Source organism: Orcinus orca, chromosome X (assembly GCF_937001465.1).
Source record: "Orcinus orca chromosome X, mOrcOrc1.1, whole genome shotgun sequence".
Lineage (NCBI taxonomy): Eukaryota > Metazoa > Chordata > Mammalia > Artiodactyla > Delphinidae > Orcinus > Orcinus orca.
This window is the reverse complement of record NC_064580.1, coordinates 21383763-21404433: the sequence shown is the minus strand read 5'-3', so window position 1 is coordinate 21404433 and position 20671 is coordinate 21383763. Positions and strand designations below refer to the sequence as shown.

General features: G+C 42.0%; 1 protein-coding gene across 5 annotated transcripts in view; it reads left to right on the top strand.

The window, feature by feature from the left end:
• The window catches only part of PCYT1B (phosphate cytidylyltransferase 1B, choline), a 166837-nt gene that overhangs the window by 48251 nt on the left and 97915 nt on the right, over nt 1-20671 (top strand). The window contains exon 1 of one of the 5 annotated variants that reach the window (XM_033415095.2): nt 20233-20434. The exons of the other annotated variants lie outside the window; for them this stretch is intronic. Within the exon in view, the coding sequence (XP_033270986.1) occupies nt 20378-20434 (57 nt within the window). The 5' untranslated portion in view covers nt 20233-20377. Of the gene's footprint in view, nt 1-20232; nt 20435-20671 lie in introns of those variants that run through there. 5 annotated transcript variants of the gene reach the window in all.

Here is a 20671-nt window from a genome sequence, read left to right as displayed (position 1 = left end):
TTTCTTGTTTTTTTTTTTTTTTTTTTTTTTTTTGGTACGCGGGCCTATCACTGTTGTGGCCTCTCCTGTTGCGGAGCACAGGCTCCGGACGCGCAGGCTCAGCGGCTATGGCTCACGGGCCCAGCCGCTCTGCGGCATGTGGGATCTTCCCGGACCGGGGCACGAACCTGTGTCCCCTGCATCAGCAGGCGGACTCTCAACCACTGCGCCACCAGGGAAACCCTCTTGTTTTTTAACATGAAAAAATAAATTTAGACACAAGTGTTGCTCTCTAATCGATTGTTTTGCGCATCCCATGCTAGAAAACCCTGGTCTTCATATTTTAAATCTTGCCCTTGGATCCATCCATGAGTGAGAGAATTGCATTCTCAGACTGCGTGTTTGACCCCTTGTAGAAATGCTTTTTTGAACTGCTTTTTGATTCTGGGGCTCTGCCTTACAGGGAGGGTGCTACAGAGACAAACATAAAAAACAGGATTGTCTTTATCGGGAGGATGTCATTGAATATGTTGGTGTCGCTATGGCATCACCCAACATGTCCCTTATAAAGGCATCATGGGAGGAATTTCAATAAAAACTTCGCATCAGGAAATGCTGTGCTTCTCCTCAGTATCTCTTGGGTTTTGCCTAAAGAGAATATTAACTTTGTCTTCCTCTTTGCTTTGACTGCTGGGAACTTAAAGACATTTTTGTGCCCTGCCCCCTGAAATGTAGAGGACCATGATAGACATTCCTGTGTGCTCATTTCACCCTGGGCCTTTTTTCAAAACCCCTGTTTCCATCCTCACTCACATGTTGCAACTATTATTTTAAACTTCCATTATTTTGTTTTATTTTTTATGATGGCTTTTATTGTTAAATTATCTTTTTCTTTCTTTCTTTCTTTTTTTTAAAAAAAATTTCTTGGCCAAGCTGCACAGCATGCAGAATCTTAGTTCCTCGACCAGGGATCACATCCGCACTCCTGCAGTGGAAGCATGGAGTCTTAACCACTGGACCACCAGGGAAGTCCCAACTTTCATTTTTTTAAAAGTCACCTCAAGTCCTATAAGGAAGGAGATGGAGATGAATAAGAAATAAGATTATTATTGGTACTCATTGTAAATGCCTTGAGCTCAGTTACCTAAGAAAAAATTGATTTAGTGTATGGAATTTTTATCTCCAGGTAAAGGTAATTATTTTCTATTGTGCGTAGCATCTATGCATTTCCTTTTTTTTTTTCACATCTTTATTGGAGTATAATTGCTTTACAATGGTGTGTTAGTTTCTGCTTTATAACAAAGTGAATCAGTTATACATATGTTCCCATATCTCTTCCCTCTTGCGTCTCCCTCCCTCCCACCCTCCCTATCCCACCCCTCTAGGTGGTCACAAAGCACGGAGCTGATCTCCCTGTGCTATGTGGCTGCTTCCCGCTAGCTATCTATTTTACGTTTGGTAGTGTATATATGTCCATGCCACTCTCTCACTTTGTCACAGCTTACCCTTGCCCCTCCCCATATCCTCAAGTCCATTCTCTAGTAGGTCTGTGTCTTTATTCTCGTCTTACCCCTAAGTTCTTCATGACATTTTTCTTTTTCTTAGGTTCCATATATGTGTGTTAGCATATGGTATTTGTCTTTCTCTTTCGGACTTACTTCACTCTGTATGACAGTCTCTAGGTCCATCCACCTCACTACAAATAACTCAGTTTCGTTTCTTTTTACGGCTGAGTAATATTCCATTGTATATATGTGCCATATCTTCTTTATCCATTCATCTGTTGTTGGACACTGAGGTTGCTTCCATGTCCTGGGTATTGTAAATAGAGCTGCAATGAACATTGTGGTACATGACTCTTTTTAAATTATGGTTTTCTCAGGGTATATGCCCAGTAGTGGGATTGCTGGGTCATATGGTAGTTCTATTTTTAGTTTTTTAAAGAACCTCCTTACTGTTCTCCATACTGGATGTATCAATTTACGTTCCCACCAACAGTGCAAGAGGGTTCCCTTTTCTCCACACCCTCTCCAGCATTTGTTGTTTGTAGATTTTTTGATGATGGCCATTCTGACTGGTATGAGGTGATACCTCATTGTAGTTTTGATTTGCATTTCTCTAATGATTAGTGACGTTGAGCATCTTTTCATGTGTTTGTTGGAAATCTGTATATCTTCTTTGGAGAAATGTTTATTTAGGTCTTCTGCCCATTTTTGGATTGGGTGGTTTGTTTTTTTGATACTGAGCTGCATGAGCTCCTTGTATATTTTGGGGATTAATCCTTTGTCAGTTGCTTCATTTGCAAATATTTTCTCCCATTCTGAGGGTTGTCTTTTCGTCTTGCTTATGGTTTCCTTTGCTGTGCAAAAGCTTGTAAGTTTCATTAGGTCCCATTTGTTTATTTTTGTTTTTATTTCCATTTCTGTAGGAGGTGGGTCAAAAAGGATCTTGCTGTGATTTATGTCATAGAGTGTTCTGCCTATGTTTTCCTCTAAGAGTTTGATAGTATCTGGCCTTACATTTAGGTCTTTGATCCATTTTGAGCTTATTTTTGTGTATGGTGTTAGGGAGTGATCTAATCTCATACTTTTACATCTACCTGTCCAGTTTTCCCAGCACCACTTATTGAAGAGGCTGTCCTTTCTCCACTGTACATTCCTGCCTCCTTTATCAAAAACAAGGTGACCATATGTGCGTGTGTTTATCTCTGGGCTTTCTATCGTGTTCCATTGATCTATATTTCTGTTTTTGTGTCAGTACCATACTGTGTTGATTACTGTAGCTTTGTAGTATAGTCTGAAGTCCAGGAGCCTGATTCCTCCAGCTCTGTTTTTCGTTCTCAAGATTGCTTTGGCTACTCGGGGGCTTTTGTGTTTCCATACAAATTGTGAAATTTTTTGTTCTAGTTCTGTGAAAAATGCCATTGGTAGTTTGATAGGGATCGCATTGAATCTGTAGATTGCTTTGGGTAGCAGAGTCATTTTCACAATGTTGATTCTTCCAATCCAAGAACATGGTATATCTCTCCATCTATTTGTATCATCTTTAATTTCTTTCATCAGTGTCTTATAATTTTCTGCATACAGGTCTTTTGTCTCCTTAGGTAGGTTTATTCCTCGATATTTTATTCTTTTTGTTACATTGGTAAGTGAGAGTGTTTTCTTGATTTCACTTTCAGATGTTTCATCATTAGTGTATAGGAATGCCACAGATTTCTGTGCATTAATTTTGTATCCTGCTACTTTACCAAATTCGTTGATTAGCTCTAGTAGTTTTCTAGTAGCATCTTTAGGATTCTCTATGTATAGTATCATGTCATTTGCAAACAGTGACAGCTCTACTTCTTCTTTTCCGATTTGGATTCCTTTTATTTCATTTTCTTCTCTGATTGCTGTGGCTAAAACTTCCAAAACTATGTTGAATAAGAGTTGTGAGAGTGGGCAACCTTGTCTTGTTCCTGATCTTAGTGGAAATGCTTTCGGTTTTTTACCATTGAAGATGATGTTGGTTGTGGGTTTGTCATATATGGCCTTTATTATGTTGAGGAAAGTTCCCTGTATGCCTACACTCTGGAGGGTTTTTATCATAAATGGGTGTGAATTTTGTCAAAAGCTTTCTCTGCATCTATTGAGATAACCATATGGTTTTTCTCCTTCAGTTTGTTAATGTGGTGTATCACATTGATTTATTTGCATATATTGAAGAATCCTTGCATTCCTGGAATAAACCCCACTCGATCATGGTGTATGATACTCTTAGTGTGCTGTTGGATTCTGTTTGCTAGTATTTTGTTGAGGATTTTTGCATCTATGTTCATCAGTGATATTGGCCTGTAGTTTTTTTCTTTGTGACATTCTTGTCTGGTTTTGGTGTCAGGGTGATGGTGGCCTCGCAGAATGAGTTTGGGAGTGTTCCTCCCTCTGCTATATTTTGGAAGAGTTTGAGAAGGATAGGTGTTAGCTCTACTCTAAATGTTTGATAGAATTCGCCTGTGAAGCCATCTGGTCCTGGGCTTTTGTTTGTTGGAAGATTTTTAATCACGGTTTCAATTTCAGTGCTTGTGATTGGTCTGTTCATATTTTCTAGTTCTTCCTGATTCAGTCTTGGCGGGTTGTGTATTTCTAAGAATTTGTCCATTTCTTCCAGGTTGTCCATTTTATTGGCATAGAGTTGCTTGCAGTAATCTCTCATGATCTTTTGTATTTCTGCAGTGTCACTTGTTACTTCTCCTTTTTCATTTCTAATTCTATTGATCTGAGTCTTTTCCCTTTTTTTCTTGATGAGTTTGGCTAATGGTTTATCAATTTTGTTTATCTTCTCAAAGAACCAGCTTTTAGTTTTATTGATCTTTGCTATCGTTTCCTTCATTTCTTTTTCATTTATTTCTGATCTGATCTTTATGATTTCTTTCCTTCTGCTAACTTTGGGGTTTCTTTGTTCTTTTTTCTTTAATTGCTTTAGGTGCAAGGTTAGGTTGTTTATTCAAGATGTTTCCTGTTTCTTAAGGTAGGATTGGATTGCTGTAAAGTTCCCTCTTAGAATTGCTTTTGCTGCATCCCATAGGTTTTGGGTCGTCGTGTCTCCATTGTCATTTGTTTCTAGGTATTTGTTGATTTCCTCTTTGATTTCTTCAGTGATCACTTCGTTATTAAGTAGTGTATTGTTTAGCCTCCATGTGTTTGTATTTTTTACAGATCTTTTCCTGTAATTGATATCTAGTCTCACAGCGTTGTGGTCAGAAAAGATACTTGATACAATTTCAATTTTCTTAAATTTACCAAGGCTTGATTTGTGACCCAAGATATGATCTCTCCTGGAGAATGTTCCATGAGCACTTGAGAAAAATGTGTATTATGTTGTTTTTGGATGGAATGTCCTATAAATGTCAATTAAGTCCATCTTGTTTAATGTATCATTTAAAGGTTGTGTTTTCTTACTTATTTTCGTTTTGGATGATCTCTCCATTGGTGAAAGTGGGGTGTTAAAGTCCCCTACTGTGAATGTTTTATTGTCCATTTCCCCTTTTATGGCTGTTAGTATTTGCCTTATGTATTGAGGTGCTCCTATGTTGGGTGCATAAATATTTACAATTCTTATATGTTCTTCTTGGATCGATCCCTTGATCATTATGTAGTGTCCTTCTTTGTCTCTTGTAATAGTCTTTTCTTTAAAGTCTATTTTGTTTGATATGAGTATTGCTATTCCAGCTTTCTTTTGGTTTCCTTTTGCATGGAATATCTTTTTCCATTCCCTCACTTTCAGTCTGTATGTGTCCCTAGGTCTGAAGTGGGTCTCTTGTAGACAGCATATATATGGGTCTTGTTTTTGTATACATTCAGCCAGTCTGTGTCTTTTGGTGGGAGCATTTAATCATTTACATTTAAGGTAATTATCGATATGTATGTTCCTATTCCCATTTTCTTAATTGTTTTGGGTTCGTTATTGTAGGTCTTTTTCTTCTCTTGTGTTTCTTGCCTAGAGAAGTTCCTTTAGCATTTGTTTTAAAGCTGGTTTGGTAGTGCTGAACTCTCTGAGCTTTTCCTTGTCTGTAAAGGTTTTAATTTCTCCATCAAATCTGAATGAGATCCTTGCTGTGTAGAGTAATCTTGGTTGCAGGTTTTTCTCCTTCATCACTTTAAATATGTCCTGCCAGTCCCTTCTGGCTTGCAGAGTTTCTGCTGAAAGATCAGCTGTTAACCTTATGGGGATTCCCTTGTGTGTTATTTTTCCCTTGCTGGTTTTAATATGTTTTCTTTGTATTTAATTTTTGACAGTTTGATTAATATGTGTCTTGGCATGTTTCTCCTTGGATTTATCCTGTATGGGACTCTCTGTGCTTCCTGGACTTGAATAACTATTTCCTTTCCCATATTAGGGAATTTTCAACTATAATCTCTTGAAATATTTTCTCAGTCCCTTTCTTTTTCTCTTCTTTTTCTGGAACCCCTATAATTCTAATGTTGTTGCATTTAATGTTGTTCCAGAGGTCTCTGAGACTGTCCTCAGTTCTTTTCATTCTTTTTTCTTTATTCTGCTCTGCAGTAGTTATTTCCACTATTTTATCTTCCAGGTCACTTATCCGCTCTTCTGCCTCAGTTATTCTGCTATTGATCCCTTCTAGAGTATTTTTAATTTCATTTATTGTGTTGTTCATTGTTGCTCGTTTCATCTTTAGTTCTTCTAGTTTCTTGTTAAATGTTTCTTGCATTTTCTCTATTTCCCAGATTTTGGATCATCTTTACTATCATTATTCTGAATTCTTTTTCAGGTAGACCGCCTATTTCCTCTTCATTTGTTAGGTCTGGTGGGTTTTTATCTTGCTCCTTCATCTGCTGTGTGTTTTTCTGTCTTCTCATTTTGCTTATCTTCCTGTGTTTGGCGTCTCCTTTTTGCAGGCTGCAGGTTCGTAGTTCCCGTTGTTTTTGGTGTCTGTCCCCAGTGGCTAAGGTTGGTTCAGTGGCTTGTGTAGGCTTCCTGGTGGAGGGGACTAGTGCCTGTGTTCTGGTGGATGAGGCTGAATCTTGTCTTTCTAGTGGGCAGGTCCACGTCTGGTGGTGTGTTTTGGGGTGTCTGTGGACTTATTATGATTTTAGGCAGCCTCTCTGCTAATGGGTGGGGTTGTGTTCCTGTCTTGCTAGTTGTTTGGCATAGGGTGTCCAGCACTGTAGCTTGCTGGTCGTTGAGTGAAGCTGGGTCTTGGTGTTGAGATGGAGCTCTCTGGGAGATTTTCGCCATTTGATGTTACGTGGAGCTGGGAGGTCTTTTGTGGACCAGTGTCCTGAAGTTGGCTCTCCCACCTCAGAGGCACAGCCCTGACTCCTGGCTGCAGCACCAAGAGCCTTTCATCCACACTGCTCAGAATAAAAGAGAGAAAAAGTAGGAAGGAAGGAAGGAGATAAAAGAAAAGAAACTAAAGTTATTAAAATAAAAAAGAATTATTAAGAAAAAAATTATACACATACACACACACAAAAAGAGGAAAAGGGGAAAAAATAATAAATCTTGCTCTCAAAGTCCACCTCCTCAATTTGGGATGATTTGTTGTCTGTTCAGGTATTCCACAGATGCAGGGTACATCAAGTTGATTGTGGAGATATAATCCGCTGCTCCTGAGGCTGCTGGGAGAGATTTCCCTTTCTCCTCTTTGTTCGCACAGCTCCTGTGGTGGCAGAGGCTGGCGTGACGTTGCACCAGCCTGAGGCCCGCCATGCGTTCTCCCGGGGAAGTTGTCCCTGGATCACGGGACTCTGGCAGTGGAGGGCTGCACAGTCTCCCCGGAAGGGGGGTGTGGATAGTGACCTGTGGTCGCACGCAGGCTCCTTGGTGGCGGCCGCAACAGCCTTAGCGTCTCATGCCCGTCTCTGGGGTCTGCGCTTTAGCCGTGGCTCCCGCCAGTCTCTGTAGCTCCTTTAAGCAGCGGTCTTAATCCTCTCTCCCCGCGCACCAGGAAACAAAGAGGCAAGAAAAAGTCTCTTGCCACTTCGGCAGGTCCAGACTTTTCCCTGGACTCTCTCCCGGCTAGCCGTGGTGCACTAACACCTTGCTTGCTGTGTTCATGCCACCATCCCCAGTCCTCTCCCTGCGCTCCGACCGAAGCCCGAGCCTCAGCTCCCAGCCCCGCCAGCCCTGGCGGCTGAGCAGACAAGCCTCTCGGGCTGGTGAGTGCCGGTAGTCACCGATCCTCTGTGCGTGAACCTCTCTGCTTTGCCCCCCGCACCTCTGTTGCTGTGCTCTCCTCCGCGGCTCCGAAGCTTCCCCCTCCGCCACCCACAGTCTCTGCCCGTGAAGGAGCTTCTAGTGTGTGGAAACCTTTCCTCTTACACAGCTCCCTCCCACTGGTGCAGGTCCTGTCCGTATCCTTTTGTCTCTGTTTATTCTTTTTTCTTTTGCCCTACCCTGGTACGTGGGGAGTTTCTTGCCTTTTGGGAGGTCTGAGGTCTTCTGCCAGCATTCAATAGGTGTTCTGTAGGAGTTGTTCCACGTATAGATGTATTTCTGATGTATCTGTGGGGAGGAAGGTGATGTCCGCGTCTTACTCTTCCGCCATCTTCCCCCTCCCTATGCATTTCTTAATTTTAAGAAGTCTTTAATTGTACGACACGCTTCCCTTTCAGACGTGTTAAAGTGTCAGAAAATGGCCAACATGGATTTTAAGTCATTAATTGCAAGACCCCTTCTCATCTCAGACATGTTCAAATGGGGAGGAAAATGTACATTTTAGTATCAATGCAATGTGATATTATTTGTAGTAGTAAGAGTCTTCTAGCTATTTGAAATCCACTGCTGTGGGGTTTGGAAGGTGGGCACATGGGGGAGTTATGGATTATGGATGGTCAGTGTTTTAAGGGTAGAATAAAATTCATAATAATGTTCTGATCCCTGATCGCTGGAAGGGCAGTAATTACTAGCCTGACCTAGATGTGGGTATTTACACATTGTTTTAAAAAATGGAATTCTTGTGAGGGGACTCTAGATAAAGTTGGAAAATGTGTTTTTTTAAAAAGATATTTAAAATAGTTTTTAGACTACTGTTGTTTTGCTTTTAACTGACTTCAAAATACTTATTCTCGGGGCCTTCCTTTGTGGCGCAGTGGTTGAGAGTCCGCCTGCTGATGCAGGGGGCACAGGTTCGTGCCCCAGTCCGGGAGGATCCCCATGCCGTGGAGCGGCTGGGCCCGTGAGCCATGGCCGCTGAGCCTGTGCGTCTGGAGCCTGTGCTCTGCGACGGGAGAGCCCACAACAGTGAGAGGCCCACATACTGCAAAAAAAAAAAAAAAAGTCTATTAATAAAAAATAATGAAGTTGAATACTATTTAAATGGTACGATAAAATAATCATAATATATTGAGTGAAAAAAACTGTCCATGCAGTAAGATTCCAAAAAGTTGTTAAAATGTATATATAACCTATCAGAAAGCTTGAAAAAGAAGTGTAGAAAATGTTAACAATGATTGTATTTGGCAAGCAGAATTCTTACAAGTTTTGCCTTCCTCTCTTTATTTTCTCAACTTCCTAGTAGTATATATCATGATGATAAGAAAAGTTATGGAACATTGGTAAGTGTATTTATTTTTTTCTTATGTGAGTTTAATCTTTATCAGTAATCTTCATCCATAATCATTCTGTCTCTAGTTCTTTTATCAATAATCATTCTGTCTCCAGTGACTTTAAATTTCCCCATTCAACACATATTTATAGAGGACATTTTATACACCAGGTACTGCCTTAGGAAGTAGGGATATAGTAGTGAATAGAGCAGACTTAGTCCCTGTTTCTTGGAGTTTCCATAGTAGTTGGGGGAGACAGGCCATAAATATACATTGTTTCCTCATCTGCCCACCAGGACCTCTCTTTAACCTGCACTCACCCCCTTAGCTGAATTAATGAATCTAGTCTAGTGGTTTTAAATATCGTTTATATTCTGATTGCTTCTTAACCTGTATTGCTAGCTTAGTCCTCTGTCCCAGACTCCAGACTTGTACAACCAGCTGCCTACCTGACACCTCCACTTGGAGATCTAATAGGCATGTCAAATCAAGTGTGTGAAATTTTATTTTTTTCTTCCAGTTTTATTGAGATATACTTGACATATAGCACTATAAGTTTAAGGTGTACAGCATAATGATTTGACTTACATACGTTATGAAATGATTATCACAATAGGTTTAATGAACATTTGTCCTCTCCTATAGATAGACACAAAATTAAAGAAATAGGAAAAACAATTTTCCTTGTGTTGAGACCTCCTAGGATTTACTCTCCTAACTTTCATATATAACATACAGCAGTGTTAATTATATTTATCATGTTGTACATTACATCCCTAATAGTTACTTATCTTATAACAGGAAGTTTGTACCTTTTGACCCCCTTGATCCAATTTCCCCCTCCACCACCACTGGTAACACCTAATCTGATCTCTTTTTCTATGAGTTTGTTTTTGAAGGATAATTGACCTACAACACTATGTTCCTGTTACACAATGTAGTGATTTGATATCTCTATACATTTCAGAATGATCACCACTGTCTAGTTATGATATGTCAACATAGAAAGATATTGCAGTTATTAACTATATTCCCCACACTGTACATTTCATATCCATGACTCATTTATTTTGCTACTGGAAGTTTGTACCTCTTAATCTCCCTCACCTATTTCTTTCCTCCCCTCACACCCCTCTCCTTTGGCAACCACCTGTTTTTTCTGTGTATCTATAACTTTGTTTTGTTATGTTTGTTCATTTCTTTTTAAAATTCCATATATAAGTGAAATCATACAGTATTTGTCTTTCCCTGACTTATTTCAGTTAGCATAAAACCTTCTAGATCCATCCATGTTGTCACAGATGGCAAGATTTCATTCTTTTTTTAATGACTGAGTAATATTCCATTGTGTACGCATGCATGTGTGTGTGTATGTATACACACATATACGTATATATATTTACATGTATACATACATACCACATCTTCTTTATCCATTCATCTATTGATGGTCCCTTAGGTTGCTTATGTATCTTGGCTGTTGTAAATAAGGCTGCAATGAACATAGGGGTCCGTATATCTTTTCTAATTGTTGTTGTTTTCTTTGAATATATACCCAGAAGTGGAACTGCTGGATCATATAGTAGTTCTATTTTTAATTTTTTGAGGAACCCCCATACTGTTTTCCATAGTGGCTACACCAACTTACATTCCCACCAACAGTGCACAAGCATTCCATTTTCTCCACATTTTACCCAACACATGTTATTTCTTTTTCTTTTTGATGATAGCCATTCTGACAGGTGTAAGGTGATGTCTCATTGTGGTTTTGATTTGCATTTCCTTGATGATTAGTGATGTTGAGCATCTTTTTATGTGCTTGTTGACCATCTGAATGTCTTCTTTGGAAAAATGTCTATTCAGATCGTCTGCCCATTTTTTAACTGGGTTGTTTGTTCTTTTGATGTTGAGTTGTATGAGTTCTTTGTGTATTTTGGATATTAACCCCTTATTTGATATATCATTTGCAAATATCTTCTCCCATTCAGTAGGTGATCTTTTCATTTTGTTGATAGTTTCCCTCACTGTGCAAAAGCTGTTTAGTGTGATGTCATCCCATTTGTTTATTTTTGCTTTTGTTTCCCTTGCCTGAGAAAACATACCCCCCCACCCCAAATACTACTAAGATCAACATCAAAGAGTGTTGCCTGTGTTTTCTAGTACAAGTCTTATGGTTTCAGGTCTTATATTTAAGATTTTAATCCATTTTGAATTTATTTTTCTGTATGGTATGAGAGACTAGTCCAGTTTGATTCTTTTGCATGTAGCTGTCCAGTTTTCCCAATACCGTTTATTAAAGATATTGTCTTTTCCCCATTGTATAGTCTTGCCTCATTTGTTGTGAATTAAACAAATCTATATAAACGTGTGGGTTCAGAAATGGAATTGTTGGGCTTCCCTGGTAGCGCAGTGGTTGAGAGTCTGCCTGCCGATGCAGGGGACACGGGTTCGTGCCCCAGTCCGGGAAGATCCCACATGCCGCGGAGCGGCTGGGCCCGTGAGCCATGGCCGCTGAGCCTGCGCGTCCGGAGCCTGTGCTCCGCAACGGGAGAGGCCACAACAGTGAGAGGCCCGTGTACCGCAAAAAAAAAAAAAGAAAAAAAGAAATGGAATTGTTGATCTCCCCATCCTGTCCCTCCCACCCTCAAACCTACGCCTCCAGTGTCCTCCTCATCATAGGGAATGGCAATGCCATCTTTCCAGTTCTACAGGCCAGTAACTTTGGCGTTATCCTGTCTCCTCTCATTCTTTCACACGCTACATCCAATCACTTCCAAATTTTATTTATTGAGAATCTATCCAGAATCTGACCACTTCTTACCACTTCTACTGCCATCCGTCTCCCTGGCCCCAGCCTCCATCTACTCTTGCCTGATTATGATACCAGATGTCTCAGGGATTTTCTTGCTGACAACTTGCAGTTTGTGCTCAATATAGCAGCCAGGTGGTCCTGTTAAAACTAATTAGATCATATCACTCTCTGTTCAAAACTTGCTAATGGTTTCCATCTCCTCAGAGTGAAAGCCAGTCTTTATAGCATCCTAAAAACCCCACAGCGTTGGGTGCCTTCCATCGCCTTCCTTCAGCCTCACCTCTCTGGCTGTATTTCCTACTACTTTCCTTTTTTGCTCACTTCCTCCAGGCATACTTTCCTTCTTGTTATTCCTGGTAGAAGCCAGGCATGCTCCTGCCTCAGGGCCTTTGCACTTGCTGTTTTCTCTGCCTGGAGTGTTCTTTTACCACATGGCTCAATTGATCCTTTATATATTTACACATATATCAACTTCCTTAACTATCCTATTTACAGTTGTACCCCCAACTCCCTTTCTCCCTTCGTTGCCTTATTTTTTTCCTATAGCACTTATCTCCTTTTAACATACTACACATTTTACAATGTTTTTTTGTTGTTCATCATCTTTAAGCATCACAAGGGCAGGATTTTTTTCTGGTTTTTTTTTTCTGTTTTGTTCCTGTATGTATCCTCAGAACCTAAAATAATGCCTGGAATACAGTAAGAACTCAAGTAGTGTTTGTTGGAAAAATAAATGATGGGTGGATACTATGAAGACAATTAATTTTTTTATTATTATTTTAAAAATTTATTTATTTTAGGCTGCGCTGGGTCTTCATTGCTGCGTGCCGGCTTTCTCAAGTTGCGGCGAGCAGGGGCTACTCTTCGTTGCAGTGCACTGGCTTCTCATTGTGGTAGCTTCTCTTGTTGCGGAGCGTGGGCTCTAGGTGCGCGGGCTTCAGTAGTTGTGGCACATGGGCTCAGTAGTTGTGGCGCACGGGCTTAGTTGCTACACGGCGTGTGGGATCTTCCCAGACCAGGGCTCGAACCTGTGTCCCCTGCATTGGCAGGCGGATTCTTAACCACTGTACCACCAGGGAAGCCTGAAGACAACTTAAATGGTTTTTAAAAGCTCAAATGAGTTTTAAACGTTCCACATACCTGGGAATAATGTCATTTAACAGTGAGTTTATGGATAATACTTGTTATTTTTTAAAGTACTCATTTCCTGTTAAATAGCTTTTCCCCCTTACATTCAAGACACTTGATCCTTGGTTAAATTTCCTGCATCTCTGAATTCACAGGGTAGGAAATATTTCTTTAAATTTCTTTTTAAATTAGACACATTGTATGAATGTGTTCTCGTGGTGAAAAGTAAACAAAATAAGAGATATATACAGAGTAAACAATGAAAACATTCTTTCTTCTCTTCTTGTGATGCTATCTTCTTCCCCAGAGGTAACTCCAGTTAAAAATTTGTTGTGTATTTTTTTAGGCCAGTGCTGTCCAATAGAACTTTCTGTGATGATTGGAATGTTCTATATCTGTGATAATACAGTAGCCACTAGCCACACGTGGTTATTGAGCATTTGAAATGTGGCTAGTGGGACTGAGAAACTGACTTGTTTTATATAAATTGAATCAATCATAACTTGAATTTAAATTGCTACATACAGGTAATGCTAGGCATTGGACAGCACAGTTCTAAACTGTTTCTACACAATTACCTAGTTCTCTCTCTCTTTAACCATAAATGACATCATACTATATAACATGTATACATAGTAGACATATTGTTTTGTGACTTGCTTTTTGCATTGAACAAAATGTCTTCGAAGTCGTTCCCTGTCTGTGCAGATGTATCTGTCTTGCTGTTTTTAATGGCACCTATTACTTCATAATATGTGCATACCATACTTAGCTAAATGAAAAATGGATATTTCTTGGTGCTGAGCCATTTACTGGGTCTCCTTTTCCTCTGCTCCACTGGCATCTGTGGAGGCTTTGCACCAGCTGCCTGATCTGAGATTCTACATCGTCAGTAACACAGTCCAAGACTCCAGTGATTCATATGTGTTGGGCCTCTAGTCAACTCTAAGATCTACTTTTTCTTTCCTCTCTATTTTCAAAAGACTAATATTCTGATCCCAAATAAAATCAGGCCTTAAAAAAATATATTCAGTGACGGGTAAATACAGACCTGACAGCATGAGACTGAGGGAAGAGTTTTGTGCCATCTTTTTGTGTTTCTGATTTTGCAGTTCTAAAGCTGGCCCGTCCTGAAGCAAAAGCCCTCCATGGGCGAAGTAGATTCTTTCCGAAGTTCTGCTCTTGTCTCTTGCATATCCTGACTAAAATGTTCTGTCCTAAAAGTCTTTCCAACTGGAAGACATTCTTGAGACAGTTATGGCTTTTTTTTTTTTTTTTGGTACGCGGGCCTCTCACTGATGTGGCCTCTCCCGTTGCGGAGCACAGGCTCCGGACGCGCAGGCTCAGCGGCCATGGCTCACAGGCCCAGCCGCTCCGCGGCATGTGGGATCTTCCTGGACCGGGGCACAAACCCATGTCCCCTGCATTGGCAGGCGGACTCTCAACCACTGCGCCACCAGGGAAGCCCTATGGCTTTATTAACTAGGGGTAATTCACTTTTCAGTTGATTTCTGTGCTTCTAACATGCCTCATCACCATTTGCTAGCTAAATTTATTGAGCCTGGCATCAGACTATTATATGTACTGTATCAGTAAAGTCCTGTTGAGACATAGACAGCTTTCTCTAAAGGGGAAATTTGAAGAGAGGGTAACAAAGGGACCATTTACAAAGGCATGGACAGAGTTTAAGGAAACCTCAAGGCATAGTATGGTACCTGAGGCCTAGGGACACTTGGGGGTTGCCACCCCTAGGCACGAAGGGGCAGGGGGAGAATGTGGTTACCAGAACCTCATGGAGCTGTGGCTTCCTATCAAGGAGGATGCCAGGGAGATGAGTATCCTGAGCTCATTCTTGTCCTACCCTCAAGTGTTTTGCATGCTTCCCATGGACCCAACCCAACTGGAAGCGGGAAGGCAAGGGAACTCATTGGTGCAGTCCATACACAAAGCCATGCAGAGAGGAGGAGAGAAGGGGAGGAAAAAGTAGATTCTGGAGAGGCAGAAGGAAGATAATGGCCATTGATTTATGGAAGTAGGATTTGAACTCAGGCCTGTCTGACTGGAGAGCCTCACCAGTTAAAAAGAGCTTAGCTTTGGGGCTTTGCTGGTGGTGCAGTGGTTAAGAATCCTCCTGTCAATGCAGGGGACATGGGTTGGAGCCTGGTCCGGGAGGATCCTCCTATATGCCGTGGAGCAACTAAGCCCGTGTGCCACAACTACTGAGCCCATATGCTGTAACTACCAAAGCCCGCAACAAGAGAAGCCACCACGATGCGAAGCCCGCGTGGCACAACTAGAGAAAGCCCGTGCGCAGCAACAAAGGCCCAACTCAGCCATAAATAAATAAATAAATAAATAAATAACCTAGCTTAAACAAGCAACTCTGCAGTTGGCCTGTCACCATCAGCAGTACTATGCTAAGTTCTGATTGGTTGATTAACTTGCTGTCTGATAGATCCATTCGTCAGTCAGGGATGCCTATTGCATAAGTAGAGGTTCTGCCGACCGTTTCTGCACTCAAGTCACGTTTGTATTGAATATTTTATATAGTGCCTAATACCTTTTGTTTTAAGTAAATATTTGTCAATGTCCAGTTGAACATATTCTGTAAATGAAATGCCCAGTATCTAATCTTCCCCCTTTAAAAGCTCAGTGGGTGTATGGCTTTGGTATGGTACTACCATGTCGTTTACATAACCAGAACTTGCGTGAGAAATAGGCAACATGTTCACATGCAATGACTGGGTGTTGTGAAATCTTAAATTAGGTAGAAAGAAGTTTTATTGCAGTCTAGCTCCAAGTCTGTGGCCTGGCAAGGGCTTTGTACATGTGAGGTCCAGGGCTCTGGGCCAGGGCTTTATTTTGGCTGTGCCCTGTAGCATGTGGGATCTTAGTTCCCCAACTAGGGATCGAACCTGTGCCTTCTGCACTGGGAGCGTGGAGTGTTAACCACTGGACCACCAGGGAAGTCCCGGCCAGGGCTTCTTAACCCTTTAAAATCCTCACTGTGTTCTAGTAAACATAGAAATTTCATGGGCCTCTCTATCCCCAAATTTGGAATATGGCTTCCTTAGGGGGGCATAATCTATCCTCTGATGATCTCTACCAGTCAAGAGGCTTAATTTCTATGACTTTTAGGTTGAAAAGGGTAGTTTTTTCCCCATATATAAAATTACTAAAAATTGAATATGCCTTTTTAAACTAATACCTCCTCCCATTCTAAACAGGCCACCTTTCACCTTTGAGGATTGCTGCCCCAGAGCCAATTCTGTTTTTCCCTTTCTTATTTCCTTCCCCGACTTATCCACCCTACAAACATCTAGCATCATATGAAACACATAGCGTGTGCTGGTAAACACTCGACTATGTGATCTGGCTGGTGGTTTGGAGTCTAAGTTGAGGCTTGTTTATATGTAAGTCATCTGACCTACTTCACTAAGTCTGAGTAAAAATCTGGTCCCATGCTTTTGTTTTTTCAATTAATTGTTTGCCCCCCTCACTTTTCTAATTAGCAGGAAGTGCAGTATCTCCTTTTTGAGGCCCCTTTATCCTAATTGTCTAGGAATCCTAGCGTGTCCTCCGTTCAAAGGAAGCCGAAAAGGTAACTGAGCCTGAGGGATCTACCACTGCTGTTGCTTCTTGCTGCCACTTGGTGTCACTGTTGAAGACAAGTCCTTTACAGTTCAGTGGAGGCAGTTCCTGCCTCGCAGAGCTGTGGTATAAATTAAATGAGCTAATACATTTGATAGCATATAGACGGATACATGGCACTAAGTAGGCACTTAAAGATTTTTAAGTTATGTTATTGGGCCTCAGTTTTATGTCTTATGTAGGGCCTAGACGAGAGGATCCCTGCAACCATTCCAGCTCTGGCAAACGGTGAGGAATAGATGAGGGCCTGGGTCCCCTGCAGGCTGGTATAGAGCCTGGAGGCCAGGTTGGACCAGTCCCTGTCCCTCTCTGGAGCCTTTGGCTCTCTTAATCCCATTGCCCTGAGGTTGGTCTGCCCTTTGCAGGTGGAGGAGACAACTTGGTAGCATAGAATTCCTTCTAAATCAAATGATTTGCTCTGGCTCAGAGGAGGAGGAATACTGGGATGTTTAGGCTGAAAAAATACTGTCTCTGATCACAGGGCTGGTTGATGGTAGCTGAGCCTTAACCAAAGTCTTCCTGAGTGCAGAGCTTGAATCTCAGCTCAGGAAGTATTCTGCCTCATTTTGGAAGGCAGTGTTCTAGAGAACAAGGCTGCGACTCGTTTATTTTTACATTCTCCCCATTCTGAGCACAGTGCCTTGTACATAACAAGAAATACCCCTTCTCCATGTCAACTGCTGTTAATGATACAGACTCACAAGGACGCTTAAGAATACTCTCTGCTTTCCATCTCTTTGCTTCTCCCATTTTCCTACTTCTAGGCCACAATAATTAAGAACAAAATGCACAGTGCATATAAACCTTTTTTCACCTTTGAGTAACTACTGTTGCTTTACAACTTTAATTACCAGATTTCACACCCTCTAGAATACAGCTTTCTTAGAAAATGGCAACACCTTATATCTTTTTTGTCTGTGTGGTACGCGGGCCTCTCACTGTTGTGGCCTCTCCCATTGCGGAGCACAGGCTCCGGACGTGCAGACTCAGCGGCCATGGCTCACGGGCCCAGCCACTCCGTGGCATGTGGGATCTTCCTGGACCGGGGCACGAACTCGTGTCTCCTGCATCGGCAGGCGGACTCTCAACCACTGCACCACTAGGGAAGCCCTCAGTTCAATTTTAAAGCAATGGGTGTTTATTGAGCCTCCACTAGATGCCCAGCTAATTGTTAAAAAACCTTTTTTTAAAAAAAACAAAAATTAATTATGGGCTGTGCTTAAAAGGTGCTATTTATCATTTCAGATATAGTAATATATAGACTTTTTTGGTGCTAAATAACTTACTTTTTTAAAACATCCTTTTTTTTTTTTTTTTTTTTTTTTACGGTACATGGGCCTCTCACTGTCGTGACCTCTCCTGTTGCGGAGCACAGGCTCCGGACGCACAGGCTCAGCGGCCATGGCTCACGGGCCCAGCCGCTCCGCGGCATGTGGGATCCTCCCGGACCGGGGCACGAACCCGTGTCCCCTGCATCGGCAGGTGGACTCTCAACCACTGCGCCACCAGGGAAGCCCCAGCACCTTGTATCTTTAATAAAGTTTGTGACTAGCACATAAAAGATCTCCAGTTAGTAATTTATTTCAGATCATGTGAAAAAGAGTCACTGTCCACATAGATTAAAGGTCAATCAGTCATTAATATCAGCTCACCCCATCTGCCAATTCATTTACCTATTTGGGTTGTGTCCTAAAAGTTCAATCAAGAGTTTGCTTGTTTCAATGGGGAACTACACAATAGATATAATTATCATAACATATAGTACTCTATATTATGACATATAATAATGAACACTAATAGAAGCACTAAAAATTGCTCCAAGTCATTGAGTACCAGCTACTTTACATACATGATCCCTATTTTTCACAACAATCCTACAAGATAGGTACCGATTTTACAGATAAAACTGAGTTTCAACTAAGTTGAGGAGCTTCCTTTCAAGAACACACAAAGTCAGATACATTTCTTGCCCCAAAGGCAGCCCCTGCTAAAGAGGCAGTGACAGGCCACCCATGACCTTCCTTGCCACTCCTCCTCCCTTCCCCAGCTACAGCCGGTGGGCCCCAGGTGGCCCCTGACTCAGTGCCAGGCAATCCTGGTTGTGGCCTGGTTTGAAAAGATGAGCTTGGCCAATCTGATCTTCCTTTAGGAATTGGAATTGGGAAACATGGAAAGAAGCAGAAAGTTGGTAGGAATGAATGAAGCTTGGGAAGGGAGGCTGAGGAAGCTGTAATGGGCCATATTCAAGCTGAAGTTTATCAGGAAGGAGAAGGCAGAGACTTTAACATAGTAGAAGGACATAGAGTAATCAGAGCGGGAGCAGCCAGGTTGACGCAGAGCGCTCTGGGGCTTATCCGCTGCCCCTTTCCTCCTTTTATCCCCACAGTTTGTGTGCCAGGGTAGCCATAAAATAATCCTTCATTTCTTGAGCTACGTTTAGTAGCAGTTCCTTTCTTTTTAAAAAAATTTTATTTATTTTTAAATTTCTTTCTTCTACCTTCTACTTTTTAATTTTATTTTATTTTTATTTTTTGGCCATGCCACACAGCATGTGGGATCTTAGTTCCCCAACCAGGGATTGAATCCGTGCCCCCTGCATTGGAAGGGCAGAGTCTTAACCACTGGACCGCCAGGGAAGTCCCTAGTATCAGTTCCTTGCAACTAGGAGAGCCAAATTAGAACACACAGCCTTCAAGTGCTGGGAAGAGAATTTGAATCCCCGTTTTATGGCTACAGAGCCTCTGCTTTTCTGACTGCACCTGCACCGCTTTGCTACATCACAAACACTGCTCTAGCCCATCACGGCCCACAGGGTCAGCTTACAGTATGTGAAAGAGAACCAATAACAGACTCAAATATCCAGAATCCATGTCTAAAGTCTTGGTTTGCTTTCAGAGTCCCGAATGGGAGGGTGGGGCTTAAGAAAGTCTCAGGCAGCTGGGGGGTCTCCAAAGAACTCTGGGGCAGGACTCCAGCTCCCAGGGTGGAAGGTTCTACAGTGGGGAGAGGGTGGGCACAGGGGAGGACGGCTTCTTGGCAGGGCAGAGGAGAATGGGGGCTACTCCAGGATAGGGACTGGTCTTATCCGTGCTTCTATCCCCAGTTCTAAGATAGTGCCTGACATATATTTGAATGAGTGAATGACTGAGTGAGTGAATGAGTAAATGAATGGCAGAAGTGGGCCACAGCCCCCCGTCACATATGTGGATCATTCTTCAGTCGAGTCTTCCCAAGTTAAGGAACACCTGTGTCTATCTCTAAGCAGTAATTCATGCAACAATATGAGTATGCGTGCAACAGTATGTTCACAGTGACTCGCCACCTTCAGCTTTAAAAATATTAAAGATCATGTAGCGATGACCACGGTAAGGACATGGTTCAAAGACTACAAATAGATTCGGGATTGCATTTGCCCTGTTTACAAAAATACTGCTCGCTTTGTCTTCCTCTGTCTAGAGAGAGTGAGGTTTTCATTTTAAGAGGCTGACTCAAAAATGCAGGGCCACTTCCTGGGCAAGCTTCCAAGTGACTACATCTCCCTGACAGCGCTCCCCAGAGCCCTAGCGCAAGCTGCCTGGGGCGGGGCCTCCAGCCGTTGGTGGCTGTGGGAGCTACCAGAGGAGCAGTTATCTGCAGCCCGCCAGAAATGCTGTGCTTTTAGGCACCCCCCCACCCCCCAGGCACAGATAACGGCTTTGGCCTTTGCCCTAAAGAGACGTCAGAGTTTGTGATTGGCCAGGCCGCTGTGTGTGAAATACAGATGTCTGCCACACTCCTGACTATGGCATTCCTTCCAGCCGAGTACCCCCGGGTGTGGGTAAGTCTGAATGTTTGAAGTCTGCCCTCGTTGTCGGTGGAATACTCAAAGCTGAGCGTTGTGACTTTCCAGGGGCATGACTTAGCATATTTCTTAATCCTTCTAAGCCTCAGTTTCCTTTTCTGTGATATAGAGATGGTATTATCCTGCACTGTAGAAGGATAGAATGCCTATAGGAGGAGAGCAGTAGCTAGCCATCGTGGGACCACATCTGGTACCTGGCAGACAGTACACACT